This window comes from Stegostoma tigrinum, chromosome 9 (assembly GCF_030684315.1).
Source record: "Stegostoma tigrinum isolate sSteTig4 chromosome 9, sSteTig4.hap1, whole genome shotgun sequence".
NCBI classification, from domain to species: domain Eukaryota; kingdom Metazoa; phylum Chordata; class Chondrichthyes; order Orectolobiformes; family Stegostomatidae; genus Stegostoma; species Stegostoma tigrinum.
Window position 1 is genome coordinate 18332266 of NC_081362.1, and position 26077 is coordinate 18358342.

At 44.2% G+C, this 26077-nt stretch overlaps 1 protein-coding gene across 3 annotated transcripts in view; it reads right to left on the reverse strand.

Moving 5' to 3' along the window:
* Nucleotides 1-8421: 8421 nt before the first annotated feature.
* Nucleotides 8422-26077, reverse strand: part of rab32a (RAB32a, member RAS oncogene family) — a 34003-nt gene continuing 16347 nt past the window's right edge. For 2 of the 3 annotated variants that reach the window (XM_048536543.2, XM_048536544.2), the window contains exons 2-3: nucleotides 25060-25340; nucleotides 8422-8847 (exon numbers count right to left, since the gene is read on the reverse strand). In XM_048536543.2, the coding sequence (XP_048392500.1) occupies nucleotides 8698-8847; nucleotides 25060-25340 (431 nt within the window). In that variant the 3' untranslated portion in view covers nucleotides 8422-8697. Of the gene's footprint in view, nucleotides 8848-14476; nucleotides 14524-25059; nucleotides 25341-26077 lie in introns of all 3 variants that reach the window. The other variant, XM_059648384.1, reaches the window with a different exon arrangement.

The following is a 26077-nucleotide window of genomic DNA, read 5'->3' on the forward strand; positions in this document are numbered from 1 at the left end:
TTTTCTATAGCAGGGAGACCAGAATTGCATGCAGTATAACAAAAATGGCCTAAGCAATGTCCTGTACAGCTGCAACATGACCCTCCAACTCCTATACTCTTGCACTGATCAGTAAAGGCAAGCATACCAAACACCTTCACTATCCCCTCCAACTGCAACTCTACTCTCAATGAACCATGAGCCTGCACTCCAAGGTCTCTTTGTTCGGCAGCACTCCCCAGGATCTTACTATTAAGTGTCTAAGTCCTGCCCTGATTAGCCATTCAAAATACAGTACCTCACATTTATCTAAATTAAACTGCATCTGCTACTCCTCATCAGCCCACCTGATTAAGGTCCCATTGTACTCTGACTTTGAGACAGGCCCAAGCATTTCCATTTTTCAGGCCACGAAATACCTTTGTGGCACTTTGTTGGATGGGTACAGGATGAAAAAGTGTACACACTAGAAATAACTTCTTATGTTCAATATTGGTTCTTGGTTCCAATATTAAGACAGAGGACATGTAAAAATCACTACAGATAACTACAAAGGAAATTGATGAATAGACCATAATGAAATTAATGGTCAGATAACTGGATGGATCAGAGATCGATGTGCAATGTGTCTAATAAAGGATTTCACAATATTTTGTGCTTTACACAACCTGGTACATTAAAGGGGAGTAACACAGAAGAATGTTAACCACATTTAGTGGACTGTCTCCTCTTCAAAGCACAAAGAATTGAAATGTGTTGTGGCAAGACTATGCAGACAATGAAAATCCACCCATGGGACCAATGTCAATAGGCACAAATATCTCCTGAGATACCATTAAACAACCCTGGAAATAATTCATTATTCTCTCCTTGGGTTTTGCCCTCAATGACCTTCTATTAAATAACTTGACCATCTCTTTGTGGGCCCATTTATGAGTGTATCCTTTGATAAAATATACCAAAGCCCTCATGCTGTGAGCACTGTGTCATATCGTCTATCTCAAGTGGTCTTTATCAGGCGTTGGCCCAGTGATGAAGAAATAATCAGACAAATTGTTATATAATTTCTTAAAAGTGGCTCTTATGTCTGATATTCTAAATAAACCATTACCCAGTGAAACTATTAATGCAATCCAACTGGAATAGGTGTTCTTCTGTTGTGCTCTCACAGTGCCTACACAATTGATGTGGAGGTTTGCTGCTCCAATGAATTGCATGATCACTGGGTGCCTGAGCCCCAGAAGGCTTCAGTTCCAGGTGGCTAGGCACCTGCGTCTGGGTAAGGCATGTCTCTGTTATCAGGGTGTCATGAAGTATTGGTTACTATTAAAGGTGGTACTGGGTGGTCATGATCCTCAAGGGTCAATGAATGGAGGGAATACTTGATAAGAATTCCTCGAGGATTCAGGCAGCCATTCGTCCAAATTTAGATGACCAACCTACACCATCCTGTTTACCTAGAATTGTTAAACATTTGGTGGTAGATATCAGAATGTCATTGTCCTGTCCTACTGATCATCGTTTAACAGAGTTCATGAATGAGGCCATTCTGTTAACATCAATATTCATTGGTGGTGCACTACATCTGGGCAGGACTTGCGTCTTGCCAAAGATTTATGAATTATTTGTGTGACCATCAAGGGACTGAGAATCTGCCATCATTGCAAGAACACTTGATATACAAAAGCCCTCAGAGGCTTCTGGAGGCAGCCATTCAGCTCTTACCAATACATTAATCAACTGATTGAACCTCTTGTGTGAGGCTACTCAGCATTTAACTGTGGACATTGCTATCTGGTGATGTCTAATCAAGAGTTTTCCCTTTGGGCACATATCCTATGAGCACCATTTATGATCTGCAGTGATGCACACTTACTTTTATAAATATCATTCACCTTGTTAGACTGTAGCAAGTCATTGAAACATGCTGCACTAACCAATGTTTGTGCAACTATTTCATGGCTGCTGACTTCTTTGGCCACCTCCATCCATGCCTTCTCCTCCCATGAGAAAAAGCACCTTCCTCTTTCGGCGCAACCTGTAGAAGCACAGCCAATCAGGTGTCACTAAACCACGGCACCTCCCTTGCATAGCATCATTTCAGAACAATTCTGACCAAATTTCTTTCACTGGAAACATTAACTCCATTCTTCTATCTGCATAGCTGCTGGACCTGTTGCGTATTTCCAGCATTTCTTTTCTTTCAGACTCTCAAATGTTACTTTTGTGTTAGTGACCCCTTTCAATATCCTGTATATGTACAGTCTGTAGAAATGCTGCTGATTCCCCTTTAAAAAGGGAACCTGCCTCTGACATGCCAGAACTTTGTCTCATCTGCCATCTGGTATTTGCCACCTACCGAATGTTAGCTGGTTGCAAAATCCCATAGCGTATGCAATCACCCATTTGTTTGGCCATGTGACTCAAATTGAACCCAACAAAGGAACATACCCCGTTTTCGGTAAAATGTGGCTCAATAATTCTTAATTCCTCAACAAATGAAGGAAGCAGACCTTTCTGGCTCAAAATCAAAACCCATATAAATTCTTTAATTTGCACATTCTCGGAATTGCACAGATCTGGGTCAAAGATCTCTTTGGTTTTGTGGTAAAATTATTCCAAGTACTGGCTTTTCAGGCAAGCTAAATCTTTGAAGTAAACACTTTGATGAAGATACGACTAGACAAATCGGTGGGTTGCTGTAAGCATTCTGTGAATTGTGCAACATTTTGATTTTTTTCTGTTATTGCAAAATTGACAATTTTTTAAAACAAAAAAACCTTTTGAGGAATCACATTGAGTCATCAGCAAACCACAACAGACATATGAAGAACGGATAATGTTCGGTTTCATCATGCTAGTCCAAATGTTGACCTGTGGATTTTCACTATGAACCCGAACAAACAATTACCACATTAAATATTATAATGATAAAAAATATGACTTACAATTGTAACAAAGGATGTAAATTTTTGTGATTGTTTTTATTGCAATAAGCTAGCTAATCATCCTTAGTTTTGGAGGGAGTCCAAACCATACATTGGGCAAATCTTCCCTGATCTTAAACAATGAGAGCATTGGTGAGTCAGTTGGGAAAATATAGGATGAAATTGGTAGAACTGAGATTCTTGACATTGAAGGGAGAACGTCTGATTCTCCATCCAAGTTTTGAATGGTGAGACAAGAATCTTTCTATTGAGAGGGAAGAGATCTGTTTGCATCTATTTGCACACCATTATTGCCAAAACTCACCATACTGATATGCACTTTTCCATTCTCCCACCCACTGGATAGAAACTGGACAGCAACTACCTCAGACATGAAGATCGCAGGGATACCAGATGACTCCAGCTTGCTGACTGCTCACCCAGGCCTCTATCTTTCACAACAGTCACCAACATCTCAGGGCAACCTCCACGAGCAGAGACTGCTGACATTGCCCCATCCAGTGAGGTTGGCATCAAACATGTACTGCACAAAGCACATCTCTGACCCAATTACAATCCAGTTCTACATTTCAGACCATATTTTGGAGTACAACTATCATTATAATGCTTCTGTTAGGATGCTGCTGAAAGGGTTTGACACCTATTTCAGGGATTCAATCAGGGTGCAACTTTCTCTCAACTTGCTCCCTTAGTGCTTACTCACTTTGCAGCTTCTTGGGTGCACACAACATCTCAACTTTACCTTGCTGTTTTGAGTTTTGCTCCCTCATCCAGAGTGTAAAGGCTCATAATACTTCTGCCTTGGCTTGTCTTTCAATGGAGACACAAAATCAGGCAGCTTGTCATGGTTGTCAGCAGTCATTAGTCAAAGGGATGGACATGTTGCTGTATCAAACTGCATCAATTTCCAACGTCCACCATGTGCCAGCAGCTTACACATCAAACAGACTGAACATGCTCGAAATTTTTATGTTTCAAGTGGGAGGGGAGTAGTCCTCAGTCAGGCCAAGGGAGACAGCCTTCAGTCAGGGGTCCCAGCACAGTGAGCAAAAGGCAGGCCCTCATGTCAATCCAGGGGCTTGGTCATAGTTGTTCAACTTCTTGGGGTGTCAAAGGTCAGAAAGTCCTTATCACTGCAGTCTGGAAAGTAGGCTCCAGTCAGTCCTGTAGGTCCATTGCAACTAGTCTGACGAGTTGTTGTAATTCAGCTGGGGAGCTGTGCAGATATCATCAGAGACCTGTTGACTCATCAGCTGGGGCTGTTTGTCAGTAAGTCAGAGAGGTGAACCATGGTTAATCTTGGGGGTCAACTCAATAAAACTTTGGGGGAGGTGACGTTTATCAGGGGCCACTACTGTGCTTGAGAAATTGGGCAAGTCAGTTGGGGATTGAAAACAGCATGCTGGAATGCAGAAGGGAAATTGTGAAATGTGGGGGAGAGGGGAGAGAGATGGATTTTATATTGGGTGACTGTGGAAGGGGATATTATTGATGATCACAACTACTCCGGCTTCGAACTGTACAGCATGATGAGACTATGGATCTGAGGCTCATGGGGTAATGTTGAGAAATGAAGTTATCATGCAAAGAGGGGTGTGGGAACATGTGGAAGCTCAGTAATGATGGGCCCATCAGGGTGTGACAACAAAAAAAAAATGTAGAAGCAGAAAAGAAGCAGTGCTTTCTTTCCTGATTCCATCACCCACCAAAATCCTTTCTCCCGTTAGTTCAAGCCATTACTTCATTCGTAAAGTGATCCCAGACACTTGTCTTTAAACTGCCTGAAACTTAGAATCAGCTCTGTCACAGATACATAAATCAGATTAAACTAATTAACAAATACAGCTGCTCTCCAGTAGAGCTTGTTTGTCCATATCTAAGGCACAAAAGGACTTACTACATTTTAGTTCAATGGTAAAACCAGACAAAACTAGATCTTCAGAAATAGTTTAGATTAAGATTTATTTTGCTCATTCTGAGCTTCACATTCAATTCAATCTGCACTCTGTAGATTGCTCTTTGGATAAAGATGTTTTCCCAAGATTCCATATTTGATTTATGAGTGACCATCTTATGTTTATGAATTCCATTTTGGTCTTCCATCACATTTTATGCATCTATACTCATATCTCAAGAATTTCTGTTCAGTCACACTTCAGCCTTCTCTATCTTAAACAAACTGCCTCTGCTTACAGAGTCTTGCCTTGAGAGTTCCAATCTGTCAGCTCTCATATCATCCTTCTAAATTTTTTTCACGCCTTCTCCAATGTCTTTGTAGTAATTTCACGATGGCAGTCTGAACAATACTTTAAGTACAGTCGGACCAAGGGTCCATACAACTTTGACAAAAATTCTCTGCTTTAGTTACCTCTATTGTCTATCCTTCTAGAATTGAACCCAATTTTGGATTTTTTAAGTAGCCTCATTAACCAGTGTCGCTACTTTTAATAATCTATTCATTTTTACCTCATTTCCTGGAAAAGGTAAAATAAGAAATTAGAAAAGGTCTTAAACCAATTAGGGATAAAAGTCTAGATAGTACCTCTTCAAATTCATAACTTAAAGGTGTATCAGTGAATTACAACAGCGACTTGAACTTCAGCATAATCTTTCATATAGCAAAACACTCGTAAAACAAAACATCCGGGACAAAGGGGAGAGGAGAACTATCTAGATTCAATACAAGAAAAACATAGAAACTTCGAAATCTAACAAGGGTAAAGGTAGACAAACGCTGAGGGCTGAATTCTGTTTAAAGACATGAGGAAATTATTGATGATTCATGATCTTTCCAAACACTCTTAATTCGAGAACTTCCTTCGTAAATAAGGAAGCTATCTTTTCTTACTGTCACTTTTTCTTGAAATAAAACATTCATCCTGAGAACACGGTCATCACTAGAATATTCAGCATTTGTTCCCTGTCTTTAATTGTCCTGGAGAAAGTGATTGAGTTATTTTTGGTGATAATGGGAACTGCAGATGCTGGAGAATCCAAGATAATAAAATGTGAGGCTGGATGAACACAGCAGGCCCAGCAGCATCTCAGGAGCACAAAAGCTGACGTTTCGGGCCTAGACCCTGCATCAGAGCTCTCTGATGACCGGGCTGTCCCAGAGGGAACGGTCCATGGGGAAGGCTGACAAAGAAGGGGAAGGGAATGTGTCTTGTGGTAGTATCCTCCTGGAGGTGGCAAAATTGGCAGCTAATTATCCTCTAGATGTCGATGCTAGTGGGATCATAAGTGAGGACAAGGGAGTGTCATTCTTGTCAGAGGGAAGAAAGGAGCTGAAGGCTGAAGTGTGGGAGATGGGTAGGACACATCTGAGAACCTTCCCAACTACTGTGCTAAGGAATCCTTGGTTCAGGAAGAAGGTGGACATTTTAGAAGCCCTTGTGTCAAAATCATCAGAACAGATGCGAAAGAGACGCAGGAACTGGGAATGAACTAGAGTCTTTACAGGAAGTAGGATGTGAAGATGTATAGTCAAGATAAATGAGGGATTCAGTGGGTTTGTAGTGGATACTAGTGGCCAGCCTATCCCTAGATATGGACATAGAGATGGGGAAATGAAGCAGAGACTGGGTGACTGCATTGCAGAACACCTATGGTCTGTCTACAAAAGAGCTCCCAAGCTTCCAGTTGCTTGCCACTTCAATACACCACCATGCTCACTGGTCAATATCTCTGTCTCAGGCATGCTGTTCTCAGTGAAGCTCAGTGCAAACTGGAAGAACAACACCTCAATTTCCACTTGGCAACTCTATAGCCTTCTGAACTTAATATCAAATTCAACAATTTTAGGATTTCAGCCCCTTTCCCCATGCTTCCCCTATCCCACACACCAAACCTTGTCATCACATGGGCTGCTCCACACACAACCCATGGTCAGCTACTAATTAATCCCCATTAGCAGCTTTTCATTTTCCTAGGCCTGGTCTTTATCCATTCCTTAGTCTGTACAACTGTTCTTCTCTCTTTTGGGCACTATGTTCAACTATCATTCACTCCTCACCCCCCTCTCCCCACTCTACCTTCTGCATTAAAAACATGCTTTTCCTAGCTACCATAAGTTCTGAAGAAGGGTTATTGGACTCAAAATGCTAACTCTGATTTCTCGCCATGGACGCTGCCAGATCTGCTGAGATTTTCCAGCAATTTCTGTTTTTGTTCAACAATTCATCTTGCACGATCTCAAGATAAACATTGAAAAACAATTTTCATTGGGCCCTATCATTAATGCCATTCTGTCACCACTTACTTCCTCTAAGAAGCTTCTTAAAATTCACTTCTTTGGCCAAGGTTTAAGTCTACTATACTGATATTGCCTTATGTGGCTGATCAGTAAGTTATGACTAATAGCACTTAGTAAACATCAGAAAGATGTTTCATATGTTAAAATCACTATGTATACGTAAGCCATTACTGAAAGTACTTCCTCAGTGAAATAGCCTTTTAGATACACTATTGCTCTTGTGGATCAAACAGATTTAAATTGTTGGAGATCCTGCCACAAGACAACAGCACTGAAAGGAACAGTATCCATTGACCAATGCATCTGGGGAAAACCACTTCAATCCAGAGATTTCCCAACTAAGGTTAATATTCACTGGCCATTCATTTTCTGAAGAAGGGTCCAGACCCGAAATGTCAGCTTTCCTGCTCCTCTGATGCTGCTTGGCCTGCTATGCTCACCCAGCTCTACACCTTGTTATCCGCCAAGTAGCTGACCCTTCTTCTGCCTCCTTGTGCTTCACCTTGTGCATTTCTCTCTGGATCACTGTCTCCCTCAGCTTGGGGGAGCTGGTGGAGAATATCTTTGCACTGATACCTTGGCAGCAACGTGCCATTTGGCATGATGCAGAGAATTAATTAGATCCTACTGACTTACCTGAAACCTGTCTATATTGATACATCAGTAATAAAATCGTAACATGTATATTAATGTCCGTATAAACTCTGGTCAACATTTCAAGTCCGTAGCAAAATTAAACACAGTCAAGTTGCTTACTACTAATCGCATAAAGTATTCTCCACTTTAACACCCCAACATCATCACAGTGGTCAGATTTGGGATATCTTGGTTGGTTATATATTGAAGCTTTACAGCTTGCTGCCAAGGACCCTGTGGTAAATTGTGCTCATACCATGCTGTGAAAGAAAACACTGAAAGATGTAGCAGCCAGAGTGGTGTCCTCTGGAGATGAAAGTGAATGGGTGGACTTTCAACCTACAATTCTGTTGCTTTGCTGTGATGTTGCAATGTCATTCTAAGGTCACGGTGTCCAGTTGAAATGGTTAAACTAAAGTAAACAGCAGAATTCACAAGAGACACCCTTTGAAATACCTTACCCAATTTACAATGTTCACAGATTTCAAACAATTCAGAGACTGGCTTACAGGTAAATTGCTGCAGCAGCAAACAAAATCTTTTAATAGATATAGCACAATTCTTGTTGCTGGTTCGGGTGTCAGAAAAAACACTGAGGCAAAGTTTGATAGTTTATAAAAATTAAACAGACTAAATAGTTATTTTAATGTTATTTCAAAAAGACTACAGAAATTTTGACATGAAAAAGACAAAGCATTTTTGTTTCCATTCCATTCCTAATTAAAACTAAGAGGAATACTTCTGTTTAAATAATGGTTAGCTGAAGGTATATTAATCTCATCGAGCAGTCATCCTTTTTGATATAGCGCAGAAAAGACCATCCAGGGACTGTGGTCTCCAAAGCTTATAAAAAAGTGTTACCGGGAGAGGGGCAAAACGTTAGCAACACTGTGCCTTTTTATCAACCTCTTCAGATTCATCTGTTAGTTTAATATTATCTGCATCAGTATTCTCAGATAGATGGATGAAGTCACTGTCCAGAATATTCTTCACTAAAAACCGTGTTGCTTCATCGATGTTAATATTCTCCTGCAAACATTGAGAAAAATAAATATTAAGTCAGTACAAGTAAACATTGTAATATTATGAAAATGTAAGAAAGATCAAAGAAAAACGTGTTTAAATGGCACCTTGCATAACTTCAAGATTCAAAGCTCTCCACAGTTTATGAAGTAGTTTAAAGTATAAACATTACTACAACACATGAAAAGAAACAGCCAATTTTCACATAGCATGATTCCTTAAACAGCAATGCAATAATGCCCAGATAAACCCAGTATTATTAAAAATGATGTTGCTTGATGGTTGACCAAGCTACTGCAGAGAACTCACTGATTCACCCAGAGACAAGAGTGTGGGCCATCAAGTACTACAGATAGTTAATGAGAATTCTTTCCCTCAATTTTATTCCTCTGTCCATCCTTTTAATACCATTGCGCTGTCTACATCCACAAACCCCAGCAACGACAACTTAATAAGGTGCCCAATTTGATGAATTAGGCATTGCCTCCCAAAAATGGATCAAACTAGGTCCTCCTCGTATCATCGTTATAACCATATTTATTTCTATTTGCACTGTCAGAACATCAATTTGAATGTTTCATGCAATAAAATATGTAGCCTTCAGTTTTTCCTTTGTTTTTTCAGCTGCTAGTCTTATTTTGCCCACAAAAATGAAAAGAATTCTAGGAAGGCAGCCCTACCTCACCAGGCACCATTTGAAGTAATGCAAGCCAAGGTAATAGCAACCTGTCCACATAATTTAACTTGCAGTATCCCACAAATAGGCATGGCCCTCCTGTTACACATGGCTTGGTGACCCACACTTTTATGTCTGGGCCAGAAAATTAGTTCTCCTCAGTGGCTTGGCCAGCTGTTAAACAATATCACTTACCATTATCTCCCTGGTTATCACTGTATCTTTCTGACGAGCTCGCATTATATCTTTCTTTATACTCCATATTAGCACAAAGTTACTATTTGGGGCCTATTTTTACTACTCCACCGAGTGACTTCTCATCCACACCCAAACCACTGTAACATTCTGGTTTCTAGAACTTAGGTCATCTCTCTCTTTTGCACTAATACGATCATCCACAAATAATTTTAATTAGTTTCCTGTCTTTCCTGAACGCCATGTACCTTTTAATATTCAAGACTCAATCCATTGCCATGTTTCTGAAATCAGATGGCACTTATTTATTTATAATTGTACAATCAGAAAATTCATTTGTATTGCATGCTACATACAATCACATGGCTAGCCTTCAGTTTGGTCCTTTAATTATTTTTGTAATTGGTAGCCTTATCTTTTGTTTACTCTCAGATATACGTAATCTCCCTTCCTCCTATCACAGTTTGATTCTCATTGCCCTATTAATACCATTTTCCACGTCTGGTTGATCACTCTTTGATTTGCAATATAATTTCAAATTTGAATCCTTGACCCCACAAGTTAGTTTAATACCCTCTCTACATTCCTAGTAATGGGGCTCACTTGCCTCAGTACAATTCAGGCATAGACCACTCCAACAATATAGCCTTCATTTTTCCCTGTACCCCATAAACCTGAATCCACATCTTCTGCACCAGTCTTTGAACCACATATTCATTCTCTACCTTAACGAATGTGGCTCAGGCAATAATCCAAAAATTGTTGCCTTTGAGTTTCATTTTAATTTGGTGCCTTGTTCCTGTAGGGACTCTGCAGAACCTCTTTCCTAGCCCTACCAATTTCCTGGATGTATACTTGGATCTTGATCACAGGACCCTCCAACTTCCACTGTAAATTCCTCTCAACCCTGAGCAGATCTCCTGAGCTCTGGCACCAAGTAGGCAACAAGGTCTTCTGGATTCTCACACTTTTCACAGAGTACAGTGTCAGCCCCCTCACTTATACAGTCCCCTACTACCATAGGAGTCCTTTTCACCAGTTCCACCTGAATGCCTTGGTCAGTTGGCACACCCAGTGCAACCCTCACTCTCATTCAAAAAAGCCTGCATGCACCAGAAGCCTCCTAAGCAATGCAAAGGCTTAGGCTCCTAATCCTTTGCTAACTGGGTCCCATTACTCTCTTCACTCATTGTAACATCCTCCTCTATCTGTCCAGCGACTAAATCAAAGCAGTCACCCTTATCCAACAAGGTATGACTAGGTCCTGGAATGTGCCCAGGTAACTTTCCGCCTTCCCTGATTTGTCAATGTCTGTAGTTCAGCCTCCAACTCACCAGGTCTGAGTTGTAGCTGATTGAGCCACAACACTTACTGTAAGCTAGATTGTCCTAGATCACGCCAGCATCCAGGAGGTCCCACATTCTACAAGTGCAATACACCACCCTCCCAAACAACTTCACTGATTCATAATTAAGTAATTGGTTACATTATTGATTCATTATTAAATAAATATCTGTCTCTTTTCACTACCATTCCTTCAAAGGGTGAGTGCTGTGGGTCAATTGAAAACAAAACTTAGGTCAAAAGATTCAGAGATAATGGGAACTGCAGATGCTGGAGAATTCCAAGATAATAAAATGTGAGGCTGGATGAACACAGCAGGCCAAGCAGCATCTCAGGAGCACAAAAGCTGACGTTTCGGGCCTAGACCCTTCATCAGAGAGGATCTGATGAAGGGTCTAGGCCCGAAACGTCAGCTTTTGTGCTCCTGAGATGCTGCTTGGCCTGCTGTGTTCATCCAGCCTCACATTTTATTATCTTAGGTCAAAAGATTCGTGTTTTATATAGGTACCAAGGCAGGAGGTGCAAAAGCAGGTAGATGGAGTTCAGACACAGATTATTTATAACCCACGTGAATGGCAGAATAGGTTCAAAGATTTGATTCACTTTATCCTGCTCCTGGGTTAAGACAGGCTGGCAGCTTTCCTGTCACGCACCTCCTATTCCACCCTAGCACCTCAAACACACACACCCATAACACACACATCCAGCACAAAGAACATTATTAAAAGACCCTACATGGTTTGAAAGAGTCAACTGCTGTTAATCTGTCACCTTTTGGAAAATTCACATGTTTAGGAAGAAATTGTGAAACTCCACTTAGAAAGATAATTTAATCTTCCTTTTTTATATATCCATTCTTTATTGACCCTGATCACTGCCAAACCCACAGCCTGGGCAGCACTCAAGTGCTCCTTCCCAATCTAGTTTCACATACTTGACTCTCATATTACAATTTCCTGAGACCTAAAAACAGACACAGCATTGTGGCAAGGCACTCACTGCTGGTAACTCCCTTCAACAGTTTCCCTCTCCTCAGTTCTTTCTAACATTATTTAGAAAACATTTAGTCCCACTCTCTGAAACTCCTTTTTTGGACTTTCACAAACTTATTACTTTGCCAAAATTTTCTTTCGTCCGCTGAATCATTCCCCCAAAAAACTAAGCAAGAACTCACCTCTCTAAATCACTAATCTCTACCAAAACTCAGCTTTCAGTCATTGCTTCAAATCTCTCCTTGCAATATTTTGTTCCTGGTTATCCCTCCAAATCACTCCCCAGTCGCAGAGATCAATCACTCCTCTGAATCACTAGCCTCGTAAGTGGGGAGGTGATGGGGTAGTGGTAATGTCACTGGACTAAAACTCCAGGTGAACATTCTGGGGGTGGGGGTTTGAATCTTTACATGACAGGTGACAAAATTAGACTTCAAAAAATTACTGAATTCAATTTAAAAAACTGGTTTAATGTTGACCATGTAACCATTGTCAACTATTGCAAACACACATCTGGTTCCTTTTGGTGAGAAAGCCTGCTGTCCTGACCTGGTCTGGCTTACATGTGACTCCAGACCCACATCAATGTAGTTAACTCTTCATTACCCCCTGGGCAATTAGGGATGGATGATAAATGTCAGCAATACTCACATACCATGAATTATTATTTTAAAAATCTATAGTTTACTGCTTATTCGTAATGGAAACAAATGAGGGAATTACTTGGGAACATCTTTCTTTTATTAAAAAGGCACGAAATAGTTGCAACTGTATTTTTTTCTAACATAGTAAGTAATTCCACAGTTGTAACTGGGTGAGGACATTGAGGCCTATTAATGAACTGGAGACAAACAGGGGTGCTGCAGAGAAACCAGCAAAGAATGAACAAAGAAATAATAAAGAAAGGGAAATTAGAATGAGAGAATTATAAAGCAGACAGTGAAAAGCTCTACTTAAGTACATAGAACAGAACAGAGCATGACCATGGCCCTCAGCCAACCATGTCTGCACTGACCAAAATGCTATTATAAACTAATCCATAGTTTGTATCCCTCTATTCCTTGCCTTTTCATGTGTTTGTCTAATTGTCTCTTAAACCTTGCTATTGCACCTCCTTCTATCACCTCTTCGAATCACAGAATGCCTAAAGTATGGAAGAAGGCCCTCTCAAATAGCATCCCATCAAGACCTGGACACTAAGGGACAATCCACCTAACCTGCACATCTTTGGACTGTGGGAGGAAACTGGACCACCAGGAGGAAACCCACACAGACACGGGGAGAATGTGCAAACTCCACACAGGACAGTTGCTTGAGGCTGGAATAAAACCCAAGGTGCTGTGAGGCAGCAGTCTAACTACTCAGCCACTGTGCCATCCTCTATATAAAAAGAGCAAGGAGTAGCTAAAGTAAGCATTGGTTTCTTACAGGAAGCCTCTGGGAAATAATGACAGAAAACAAATAAAGGGAAATAACTTTGGATAAGTATTTTGTATCAGATTTTACAGATAAAGATACAAAAAAAACTAAGAATAGCAGAAAGTTATTAGGAGAATGTACTGGAAAACTGGAAGGCTGACAGACTGACAAATCCCCTAGAACCAATGTTCTGCATCCTAGGGTCTTAAGAGGTCTGGAAAAGGGATTGGAAAGCTACAAATGTAACACCACTGTCCAAGGAAAGGATAAAGACTGAAAGCAGGAAACTCTAGGCCAGTTAGTCTAACATCCATCAGTGGAAAAATGCAATAGTTTATTAATAAGGATGTTGCAACAGGACACGTAGAAAATCACAATGAAATCTGGCACAGTCAGCAATTTTGTGAAAGGACACTAAGGGACAATCCACCTAACTTGCACATCTTTGGACTGTGGGAGGAAACTGGACCACCAGGAGGAAACCCACACAGACACGGGGAAATAGCACTTAACAAAATTAGAGTTATTTGAGGACACATCAAGCAGGGTGGATAAAGGGGAACCTATGGGGCACTGGTGAATGTTAGGGCCTTAAGGATAAGTTTTTAAAATGAGGTCTAGTTTTTCCATTAATATAGCAATTAACTCAACATAACATTATAAACTTACATTGCAGCCTTAAGTAAGAGCATACAGGCATCAAGGGAAGTTGTAGTCAGTTAATTAATGGCTAATTTATTTTTTGGAGCTTGAGTCCAATTGAAATAAAAACAACCCTCAGTGCTGCCTTGTCAGGTGAGAGGTAAATACTGACAGGATGTTTCCTCTCATAGTGAATCTAAGCAGAGTTTAAAATTTGAGAAGATTTGTAGCTCAGGTTGAGGTTCTGGATGTGAGTTTGCTCGCTGAGCTGGAAGGTTAGTTTTCAGACGTTTCGTCACTTTTTTTTATTTGAAAAAATATACTTTATTCATAAGATGTACAAAAAATAAAACATTTATACACCTACCCAGTCATGCAAGCCGCTCCGGGTTACCCAGGGGGTACGTACACCAACTAAAGGAAAAAAAAACAAAGAAGAAAAAAAAACAAAGCAAAGAAAATACCCCGGCAGTCGTCTCCCCGCACAGTCCCAGTTGGCCCCCTGAGCAGTTGGGGAAGGCGCCAGCTGGGCCCAGTTACCAGATAGGGCCCTATTTTCTATTCTGGACAAGGGGTTTCATACGGTGGTCTTTCCCCACCGCGCCTTGGCAGCGGCTGCCCCAAGCTTTAGCGCGTCCCTCAGCACGTAGTCCTGGACCTTGGAGTGCGTCAGTCTGCAACACTCGGTCGGGGTCAGTTCTTTCAGCTGGCAGACCAGCAAATTGCGGGCAGACCAAAGAGCGTCTTTCACCGCATTGATGGTCCTCCAGGCGCAGTTGATGTAGGTCTTGGTGTGCGTCCCCGGAAACAGCCCGTAGAGCACGGAGTCCCGCGTCACGGAGCTGCTCGGGACGAACCTCGACAAATACCACTGCATCCCCCTCCAGACCTCCTGCGCATAGGCACACTCCAGAAGGAGGTGATCAACAGTCTCGTCCCCACCGCAGCCACCTCGAGGGCAGCGTGCGGTGGCGCAGAGATTCCGGGCATGCATAAAGGATCTCACTGGCAGAGCCCCTCTCACCGCCAGCCAAGCAATGTCCTTGTGCTTGTTTGAAAGTTCTGGCGATGAGGCATTCTGCCAAACGACTTTGGCAGTCTGCGTGGGGAACCACACAACAGGATCCACCCTCTCCTTTTCCCGAAGGGTCCCGAAGATACTACGTGCTGACCATTGCCTGACGGCCTTGTGGTCAAAGGTGTTTCCTTTCAAAAATTTCTCCACGAAGGACAGGTGGTACGGAACGGTCCAACTACTCGGAGCGTTCAGCAGCAACGAGGCCAGGCCCATCCTTCACAACACCGGGGACAGGTAGAACCTCAGTAAGTAGTGACACTTGGTGTTTGCGTACTGAGGATCTACACACAGCTTGATGCAGCCGCACACAAAGGTAGCCGTCAGGGCGAGGGTGGCGTTCGGTACGCCCTTTCCCCCATTTCCCAGGTCTTTGTACATGGTGTCCCTGCGGACCCGGTCCATCCTCGATCCCCAAATGAAGTGGAAGATGGCCCGGGTGACCGCAGCGGCGCAGGTCCAGGGAATAGGCCAGGCCTGCGCCACATACAACAGTACCGAAAGCCCCTCGCACCTGACAACCAGGTTCTTACCCGCGATGGAGAGGGACTGGAGCGTCCACCTGCCCAGCTTCTGCTTCAATTTGGTGATACGCTCCTCCCAAGTCTTAGTGCACGCCCCAGCTCCACCAAACCAAACACCCAGCACCTTCAGGTAGTCTGTCCTGACGGTGAAGGGGATGAAGGAGCGGTCATCCCAGTTCCTGAAGAACATGACCTCGCTCTTACCCCTATTGACTTTGGCACCCGAGGCCAGTTCAAACTGGCCGCAGATGTCCAATAGTCTACTCACCGACCGACGATCGGTGCAGAAGACGGCGACATCGTCCATGTACAGGGAGGTTTTGACCTGAAGGCCTCCGCTGCCTGGGATAGTCACGCCCTTCGGGCTCACGTCCTTCCTGATGGAGGCGGCGAAGGGCTCCACACAGCACACGAACAAGGCAGGAGAGAGCGGGCAGCCCTGCCTGACTCCAGATCTAACAGGAAAACTGTCTGATTCCCACCCGTTGATCGAGACTGCGCTAATGGTGTTGGGGTAGAGCAGCCGGATCCAATTGCGGATGCCCTCCCCGAACCCCAATTTGGAGAGGACGTCCCTCATGTAAGCATGAGAGACCCTGTTGAAGGCCTTCTCCTGGTCCAGGCTGACGAGGCAGGTGTCCACCCGCCTGTCCTGTACGTAGGCGATTGTATCCCTGATGAGCGCGAGGCTCTCAGCAATCTTCCTCCCCGGCACAGCACAGGTTTGGTCAGGGTGAATCACTGACTCCAGGACAGACCTGACCCGGTTGGCTATGACCCTGGCCAGGATTTTGTAGTCCACGTTCAAAAGTGAAATGGGACGCCAATTCTTAATTTCTTCCCTCTCCCCCTTCCTCTTGTAAATGAGGGTGATGATGCCCTTCCTCATGGACTTGCACATTTCCCCTGCCCGAAGCGCACTATCGTACACCTCCAGCAGGTCCTGGCCGACCAGGCCCCACAGAGCGGAATACAGCTCGACCGGTAAGCCGTCACTTCCGGGAGTCCTATTTCTCTCCAAGGACTTGAGGGCTCCGGTCAGCTCGTCCAGGGATATCGGCCGGTCCAGCCACTCCCTCGTGCCGTCGTCTAAGACCTCCGTGATAGACGACAGGAACGACTCGGAGGCCGTGCTGTCCGTGGGCTTCGTGTCGTACAGTCCGGCATAGAAGGATCTGCTGATCCTCAAAATGTCAGGCTGAGACGACGTCACCGAGCCGTCATCCTCCTTCAGCCGGCTAAGCACAGAGCTCTCTTTGTGCACCTTCTGAAAGAAGAAACGCGAGCACGTCTCGTCCTGCTCCACGGAGCGGACCCTGGACCGGAAGATTATCCGGAAGGCCTCCGCGGCGAAGAGCGAGGCTTGCTGGCCCCTCACCTCGCGGAGGTCCTCCGTGACATTGACCCCCATCAACTGCAGAAGGAGCAGGCTCTGCACCCTTTTCTGGAGTCGCGACAGCTTTCCCCGCCTCTCTCTTGCCTTCTGAACACCCTTGAGGACAAAGAACCTCTTGATGTTCTCCTTCACTGTCTCCCACCAGTCGCCTGGAGACTCAAAGAGGGGTTTCACGGTTCTCCAACCGGCGTACTCCCTCTTAAGCTCCTCGACGTTCTCTGGGGTCAACAGAGTCGTGTTGAGCTTCCACGTCCCCTTGCCGGCTGGCTGGTCGTCCTGTAAGTGACAGTCGGCCAGCAGGAGGCAGTGGTCAGAGAAGAACACCGGCTCGACGCCGGTGGACCTGACCGAGAACATCCGTGACACGAACAGGAAGTCTATCCTTGAGCGGATAGACCCGTCTGGCCGCGACCAGGTGTACCTCTGCTGCGCTCCGTCTGCAGGGGTGCTGAAGACGTCGAGCAGCTTGGCGTCCTTCACCGTGCCCATCAGGAATCTGGACGTGACGTCCAGTTGACTCCCCCCACCCGCTGTCCCCACGCCAGATCTTCCATCTGCATCAATGATGCAGTTGAAGTCTCCGCCTAGGATGACCGGCCTGGACGTAGCCAGCAGGGGTGGAAGCCGCTGCAGGACGGCCAACCGCTCACTCCTTACCGCTGGGGCGTACACGTTGATCAGCCTCAGGGGAGCGTTCCCATAGGTGATGTCAGCCACTCGGAGGCGACCCCCCACCACCTCCTGAACTTGAGAGATGGTGAAGTTGCGCCCCCGCAGCAGAATAGCCAGGCCCGAGGAGCGACAGTCGTTACCCCCGACCAGATCAAAGGCCCACAGGTCCAGACGCCGGACCATTTCCCATACCTGCCAAGGTGCAGTATCCCGCACTCCTGCAGAAACAGGAGGTCCGCCTTGATGGTGGTCAGGTAGGCCAACGTGGATACACATCTTGCGGTTGACTTGACGCTGCACACATTAATGCTCGCAACTCGTACCCCCATTGTGGGCAGTGACCGTAGTACCCTCTCCAAGTCCAAGGTCCAGCCCCTCCATCTGTCCCTGCCATGCCCATTGCCCGGGCTAACTGCTGGATGCTCTCCAGGCTCAGGAAACCGACGGTGCTGCCTTCCGGGTGGCATTCCCCCGTCATGGGTGCGGAGGCAGGAGGGTCCGGCTCCGGGTCAGGCTGGGGACGCGCTGTTTCCCCCTTCCCGCCTGGAAGTCCCGGGGGGCCCTCCAGTGCTCCAGCGGCACTTGACTGGGTGTCGGAGGGAGCCTCAGGACGCCTCCCGTCACCTGGAAGCGGGGTGCTGCTTTCCTTCCCCCTCGAGATCTTTAACTTCTGCTTCGGGTGGGCCCTCTCCGAATCCCCCTCGTCAGAGGAGCTCTTATAGCCCCCCTGTAGCTGCCTCTTCCCGCCTGATGGTTGCAGTTCCTGGGCCCGTCGACGCACCTTCCTCATTGCTTTCAGGACTGTTGTCCACTCCCCTGGGTCGCCTGTCGCCGCCTCCATCGACTCCGGGTTGTCGGGGGGGATCGGAGCCTGCAGGGGCACTTTGCTGGCCTCGGGCCCATCCTGCGGGGCTGGGCCCTCCTGCACGGCCTGGCCCTCCTGCACATTAGTGGGGTCCTTGCTGGGCCCTGGTGCCTTCCTCTGCTCCGGGGGGGCTGGCCCCGCATTGCCCCTTCCGGCGACCTGGGCGTAGGTGGTCCCCCGCCGCGGGCATGCCCTATAGAGGTGGCCCGCTTCCCCGCAAAGGTTGCAGCTTTTCTCTTGGGGGCAATCCTTTGCAAGGTGTCCCTCCTCCCTGCAGTTCCTGCAGATGGTGGCGTTGCAGTCGGCTGCCACGTGACCTGACCTACTACAGGCATGGCAGACTTTAGGTTGCCCTGCATAGGTCAGGTAGCCCCTGCTCCCACCGATCGCGAAGCTGGACGGTGGGTGTACGACATTCCCGTCCGCGCCCATCCTCAGCGTCACCTTGACCTGCCTCTTACTCGTCCAGATGCCAAAGGGGTCCACGATGTCAGTTAGGTCCCCTTCCACCTTCACGTACCTTCCAAAGAAGGTCAGGACATCAACTGCTGGCACATGCGGGTTGTACATGTGTACAGTCACCATACGGCTCCTCTGTGCTGGCATCACGAACAGCGGGACAGCGGTCAATACAGAGAGGGGGCCCTCACCTCCTTTCTCCTTGAAAACCTCCAGGAAGCGCTCGCAAAGCTTGGCACTCCTGAAGGTCACGTCGTAAAAACCTCCTCCGGGGAAATCCTGCAGGCAGTAAATGTCCACAGCAGCGAACCCACAACAGTCCACCAGGACCCTCTTCACGAAGAAGGTGCGGTCCACAGGTGCACATTCATCCACCTTCTTTACAGAAACACGGATGGTGTTCCGGACCCCTGACCTGTGGCACGAGCACTTGCCGCAGTCATCGTTGCAGGTTGGCTGCTCCCCTGAACCAGCGTTAGGCCGAAGCCAGCATTAAGATCCACTGGTCGCAAGGGTGCACAGCCAACCTGACGTCCTCCTTTCACCTCCAAGACAGCACTCTCCTCCTATCGGTCCACAAAAGAGTGGGTCTTTATTTTGTTCCGGATGTAAGCTGGTTCACTGAGCTGTAAGGTTTGTTCCCAGATGTTTCGTCACCATTCTAGGTAACATCAACAGTGAGCCTCCGGTGAAGCGCTGGTGTTATGTCCCACTTTCTATTTATCTGTTTAGGTTTCCTTGGGTTGGTGATGTCATTTCCTGCGTTGGTGATGTCATTTCCTGTTCTTTTTCTCAGGGGATGCTAGATGGGCTCCAAATCAATGTGTTTGTTGATGGAGTTCTGGTTGGAATGCCATGCTTCTAGGAATTCTCGTGCGTGTCTCTGTTTGGCTTGTCCTAGGATGGATGTGTTGTTCCAATCAAAGTGGTGTCCTTGCTTATCTGTGTGTAAGGATACGAGTGATAGTGGATCATGTCGTTTTGTGGCTAGTTGATGTTCATGTATCCTGGTGGCTAGCTTTCTGCCAGTTTGTCCAATGTAGTGTTTGTCACAGTTCTTGCAAGGTATTTTGTAGATGACGTTCATTTTGTTTGTTGTCTGTATAGGGTCTTTTAAGTTCATTAGCTGCTGTTTTAGTGTGTTGGTGGGTTTGTGGGCTACCCTGATGCCAAGAGGTCCGAGCAGTCTGGCAGTCATTTCGGAAATGTCTTTAGTGTAGGGGAGAGTGGTTATGGTTTCTGAGCCCGTTGAGTCTGTTTGTTTGGGTTTATTGCTGAGGAATCGGTGGACTGTGTTCATAGGATACCCATTCTTTTTGAATACGCTGTATAGATGATTTTCTTCTGCTCTGCGTAGTTCCTCTGTGCTGCAGTATGTGGTGGCTCATTGGAATAATGTTCTAATGCAGCTTCCTTTGTGGGTGTTGGGATGGTTGCTCCTGTAGTTCAGTATTTGGTCCGTATGTGTTGTTTTCCTGTAGACGCTGGTTTGAAGTTCCCCATTGGCTGTTCGCTCTCACTCATATCCTTACATACAGATGAGGAAGGACACCACTTTGATTGGGACAACACATCCATCCTAGGACAAGCCAAACAGAGACACGCACGAGAATTCCTAGAAGCATGGCATTCCAACCGGAACTCCATCAACAAACACATTGATTTGGAGCCAATCTTGCATCCCCTGAGAAAAAGAACAGGAAATGACATCACCAATGCAGGAAATGACATCACCAACCCAAGGAAACCTAACCAGATAAATAGAAAGCGGGACATAACACCAGTGCTTCGTCGGAGACTCACTGATGATGTTACCTAGAATGGTGACGAAACATTTGAAAACTAACCTTCCAGCTCAGCGAGCAAATTCACATCCAGAGTTTAAAATAGCGGGTCTTGCAACTAAGGCAGCGATGGGGAGGCATTTCTTCTATCTGATCATTGTTATGCTGTGGAATTCACTGCATAATATAGCAATGGATGCTACTTTATTGGACACATTCTAGGCCACATTAGAAAGATTTTTGATTAACAAGAGTCCAAGGTTATGGGGAAAAGCAGGAAAGAGGAATTAGGGTCACAGTCAGATCAAGAGGTTGAAAAGCCTACTCCTGCTTTCTATTTCTTATGATCTTTGAACAATTGTAAATGCCAAGTACATCCAGAACAGTTTTCTGAAACAATACAGGTATTTTTAATACAAACTGTTCAGATACATCATGACATTCATCTGGAGCAGGTGGGACTTGAACCAGGCCTCTTGGACCAAACGTAGGGACACTATTATTACTACACCACTAGAAACAGTATATCCTTGGAGTAACAAAGGAGGGAAGCCACATTATATTTATCAATGAGTCAGATTTAGGTAATGGTCTTAGATGTGCTTTATTAGTGATTGCAATCTAATTGAGTTCAATATAGAGTTTGAAAGGGAGAGAAGCGAAACATTTACAAAAATTTTAGGTTTAGGAGAGGCTAACTTCCAAGAAATGAGACAGAAATTGCCACAGAAGTCTGGGCAAGTCAGTTAGAGCAAAAAAAAATCGTGGAAGGTATTCAAAAAACAAATCTGGTGTGTCAAAGAACACATTACATCCGTTAAGAGCAAGAATCATAGAATCCCTACAGTGTGGAAGTAGGCCCTTAGGGCCATCAAGTTCACACCAAACCTCTGAAGACCATCCAACCCAGATGCATCCCCACATCCTATCTCTGCAATGCAATATTTCCATGGCTAATCAACCTAACCTACACATCCTGGATAACTTGGGAAATTTATCATGGCCAATCCACCTAACCTGCACATCTTTGGACAAGAGTTATATTTGTCAAAAAAGAACATAGATAAAAGAGGTAAACGACAACATAAAGCTGAAAATAAAAACATACAAAGGTACAATAAAAAAAAACAGGTGGTTGGAAAAGAAATAAACAGCAAAGGCTGACAAAGCATGTTGCAAGAACTGCAAAAATTATGAAAAGAACTTTCCAATTAAATCAAAATTAACAGAAAAAATACAATTACATTTCGACAAAGAACATAGTCAGGAGCTATGCGGTTCCTTGAAAACTAATAATGGTGATGTTGTCAATGAAAATAAGGAAATAGCTGAATAATTACCTTGTGTCAGTATTTACGGTAGAGGAAGAGGCTAGGATGGCAGGTTTCCCAAGGGCATTGTTATTGAATCAAGGACAGGGACTCCAAGTTAACATAAGCAAGCTACAGTAACAGAAAAAGTATATTGCAGATGCCTTAACTACAAGCTTCCAAATACTTCCAATTCAGGAAAGGCTTTTTCAGATTTAAATATTGTGTAAACCACTCCACTTATTGAGAAAAGAATGGAATTATAAGTTAGTTTAACGTGAGTTGTTTGAAATTTGCTAGGTTCCATGAATAAAAGGATGACTGATCACTTTAAAAAATTTACGATGATCTGCAAGCCAGAACAGATTTGTAGAAGGTAGATCATATCTTTCTAACTTAAATTATTTTGTAGAGGTGTCTAAATTTCAGAATAGGATCATCCACAGAATGGGCCTGGGCAAGTCTTTGAAAAATTCCCTCATGAGGGATGGGTTGGTTATAGTTTGAAGCTGATGGAACTGAAGGCAAATCTACTGACTCAGTTAAGTAGAGACTGAATAGCAGGAAGCACGGGAGTAGGGATTGTGGGCAGGTAAACTAATTGGTATCTTGTAAGGTTCTTGAGTGGATTTGTAACCTGGGTTGTGGATGCTGTGGTTGGTTCGCTCGTCAAGCTTGTTCCGTTAGTTTCCAGCGGGAAAACACAACAATGCTTCATCGGAGGTTGCACTGATGATTTTACCCAGCAGCGTAATGAAATATCTGAAAAGTAATGAACCAGCTCAGTGAGCAAACCAACCACAACATGGTATCTTGCAAGGATTTACACTGGGCCCTTATCACGATACTTGTTAATGATTTAAATGATCAAATAGAAAGTCATATTTAAATTGGTGAATCACGCAAAGTTGGATTTTATTGTAAGGAGTGTAGAGGTAGACATAACATTACAAAAGTTTATTAATTGATAAGATTGGATAAAATTGTGCAAGTTGGATGTCAACAGAGACAAATGTGACTTTAATCACTTCAGAACCTAAAAAGTAAGAACAGTTACTTTTTACATAAAACTTCTAAGATACTTCATCTAATTCTTTTGTATCCCAATTTTATTTGCACCAGCATAGAAAGCCATGCCTTCACTTGGTTAACCCCAAAGCTCTGAAACATCACCCACCACAGCTCCCTGTCTCTGCCTCGCTTTCCTTCTTTAAGGCATTCTTTACAGTATTCCTTTAAGGCCAAGCTTTTAGTCATCTGACCCAATATCTCAGCTTTGGTGAAGTACTTTGAGCTGATTTGTTACATTAAAAGAAGTGTTATACAAGTTGCTCTTGTTCTAGAACTAATAAGGAGGTCCAGATACAATGTTAGACTGATTCAGAAGCTAATCCAAGGCTACTGGAATGCTGGCCTTTATGAACAGAATACATAGGATTAGAAGTTGTGCTTCAGTCACACAATGCTCTGATTAGACCTCATCTGCAGAACTGCAGACAAATCTGAGCACTAAACCTAGGTTGGGAATATTAGCAATGGGAGTGCAACGCAGATTTGCTAGCATGATGCAAGGGTTTTTCAAACTAGGATTGCAGTCCCCTGAATTTAGAAGTTTAAGAATTAATTTGATTGGAGTCGTCAAGATATCAAGGGGAATACAGAGTCATGAACAATGAACTTTGCAAGAAGATTATATTTGAAATGCCCCTTTAATCCAAAATGAATTAGGAAGTTGTTGGATTCTCGGCAAATCCCTGATATGTCCCTGTGACCTAGATTTGCTATGCTATGGGGAAGGACAAGTAGAAGGTGATTGAGGTACCAAGTTATCGCCAGCCTCCTTCTGCAGCTGGGGGAGAACAGAGAACACACATAAAGACATACATCTCCTGGTGAAGACACTAGGAGAGCTCATCAGAGACTAAACATTCAGGCAGACTGTGAAACTGAGTTGTGAGTTACAGTGGGTTTTCCAACTGCACAAGAGATCACAGAGCATCATGGTGTTGAAGGGGGCTATTTGGTCCATTGTGTCAGCACTGACAGGCAGCAGGAGCTACAAAACTGAAGGGAGCTGATATTATAGCAGAACAGCCAAGGCAATCCCGAAGAACTGATTCTAGGAGCAAGTGTTTCCTGCAAATGAAAAATTGATGTGTAATTTTTTATGCAAGGCTTCTGCATATATGAAACCCAGGGGCAGATTAAGCTGTGGTCATATGGAACTCCTGACCTAACCCTACTTGAATAAAAGAATGGAATTGTCACCTGGTACTGCTCAGTAAAGATGACAGGGACCTGCCTTCTAGCTGAAGAGCTGGTGAGAACTCTATGTCACCTTTTTACGGCAAGTGCCATCATTGTCCAACTAGATGACACACTTAATGCAGCAGGTCTTCCCTGGGATCATTGACCCCTGGGGACTGAAGTCCTGCCAGCCATGAGCTTCCAGTTATTCATACGCTAGTAGCTCTTCATTGATCATCAGCACCACCAGGAAGACAATGATTGTTGCTGGTACTTCAATCAATCAGACTGAAGGGCATAACTCTGTTCTTAAATGATTAGATCATGTGTTTTTGGTTTATTTTTCAAAATATTGTCTTTGGGTCCTTTACAACCACTTTGGAGGAAGAGGCAGGTTCGCAATTTTACTCAAAAACACCACCTCCAATAGTACTAGGTGAATGCTGCATTTCATAGGGAGAGCTGAGTCTCTTGAAATAACCCGTGACCTTCAATTTCAGAGGTGAACAGTGCTACCACTGACCTACTGTTAGTAAGCAACAATGTATTATAATTGTGGGTTGCCTAAAGAATTATCATGCTGCAGTGTCCCAAGCAGATGATTAAATTGTCACTAACCTTAGCTGAGGTTTCGTACCATGCTATGAAACCATTGTCCTCACAGTAGCGATCCATCATTGTGTGACTATTGTCCAAACCATCCCATTGCTGATCACATTTGTTTGCCAAGAGCACAGCAGGGATTGGCTTCCCATTGGGCAGCTTCACTTTACTGTCCAAGTCACTCTTCCACTTCAGAACTGCATCAAATGTTGAGCGCCTGGATACATCGAAGACTACGAAAGCTCCAACAGCTTCTTTATAATAAACTCTCGTCATGTTGCCGAATCGTTCTTGACCTGCAGTAGCCAAAAATTACCCCAAAGTGAAAGTAATCAATTTCATAAATAATGACAGTTTCACTTTTTCCCTTTAAAGCCAAAAACATGCAGCACGGAAACAGGCTGGGTCCACCTTTATGACACATGTGACTCTCCTCCCAACTTGGTTTCACTTCTTTTAACATCACCCTCATTTACATATTTAGCTCTTTTTTAAATGCATCTATATCAGTATATTCAGGATGTGAGTAACACTGGCTGGGCACCATTAGTCCTTCCTAGATGTCCTGAGAAGGTGATAATGTATCTTGAATTGTTCGCTATTGTGACAGCTGAAATGCTAAAAGTCATATTTCCTTACATCTTGGAACAATAGTCTTTACCATACAAACGAATGGCTTTGAAATCTATGTTTTCTTCTCAAGGTCTTAATTTCTGCTCCAAATATCTGAGTTTTTTCTATGCGAAAGGCCTGCGAACGGAGATAAGTGATTCAAACAGCATCTGCTGTTATACATAGGAGCTGGGAGTGGGGGTTGAGGGGGGGATGCCTTAACTATAGTGCAGCAAATTAAAGGTTAATAACATCATGACTGAAAGCACAGTTAATTCAGAGACTCTTATTTGGGAGAAGTAGCTCCGAAGTCGATAGCCACAACTATTTACATGAACGAACTGTTTCTAAATCAGATATGCGCACTCTTAACTGTGACAAATACCTTTGATGTGGGTAGAATATAATGTATAAAGGAGCT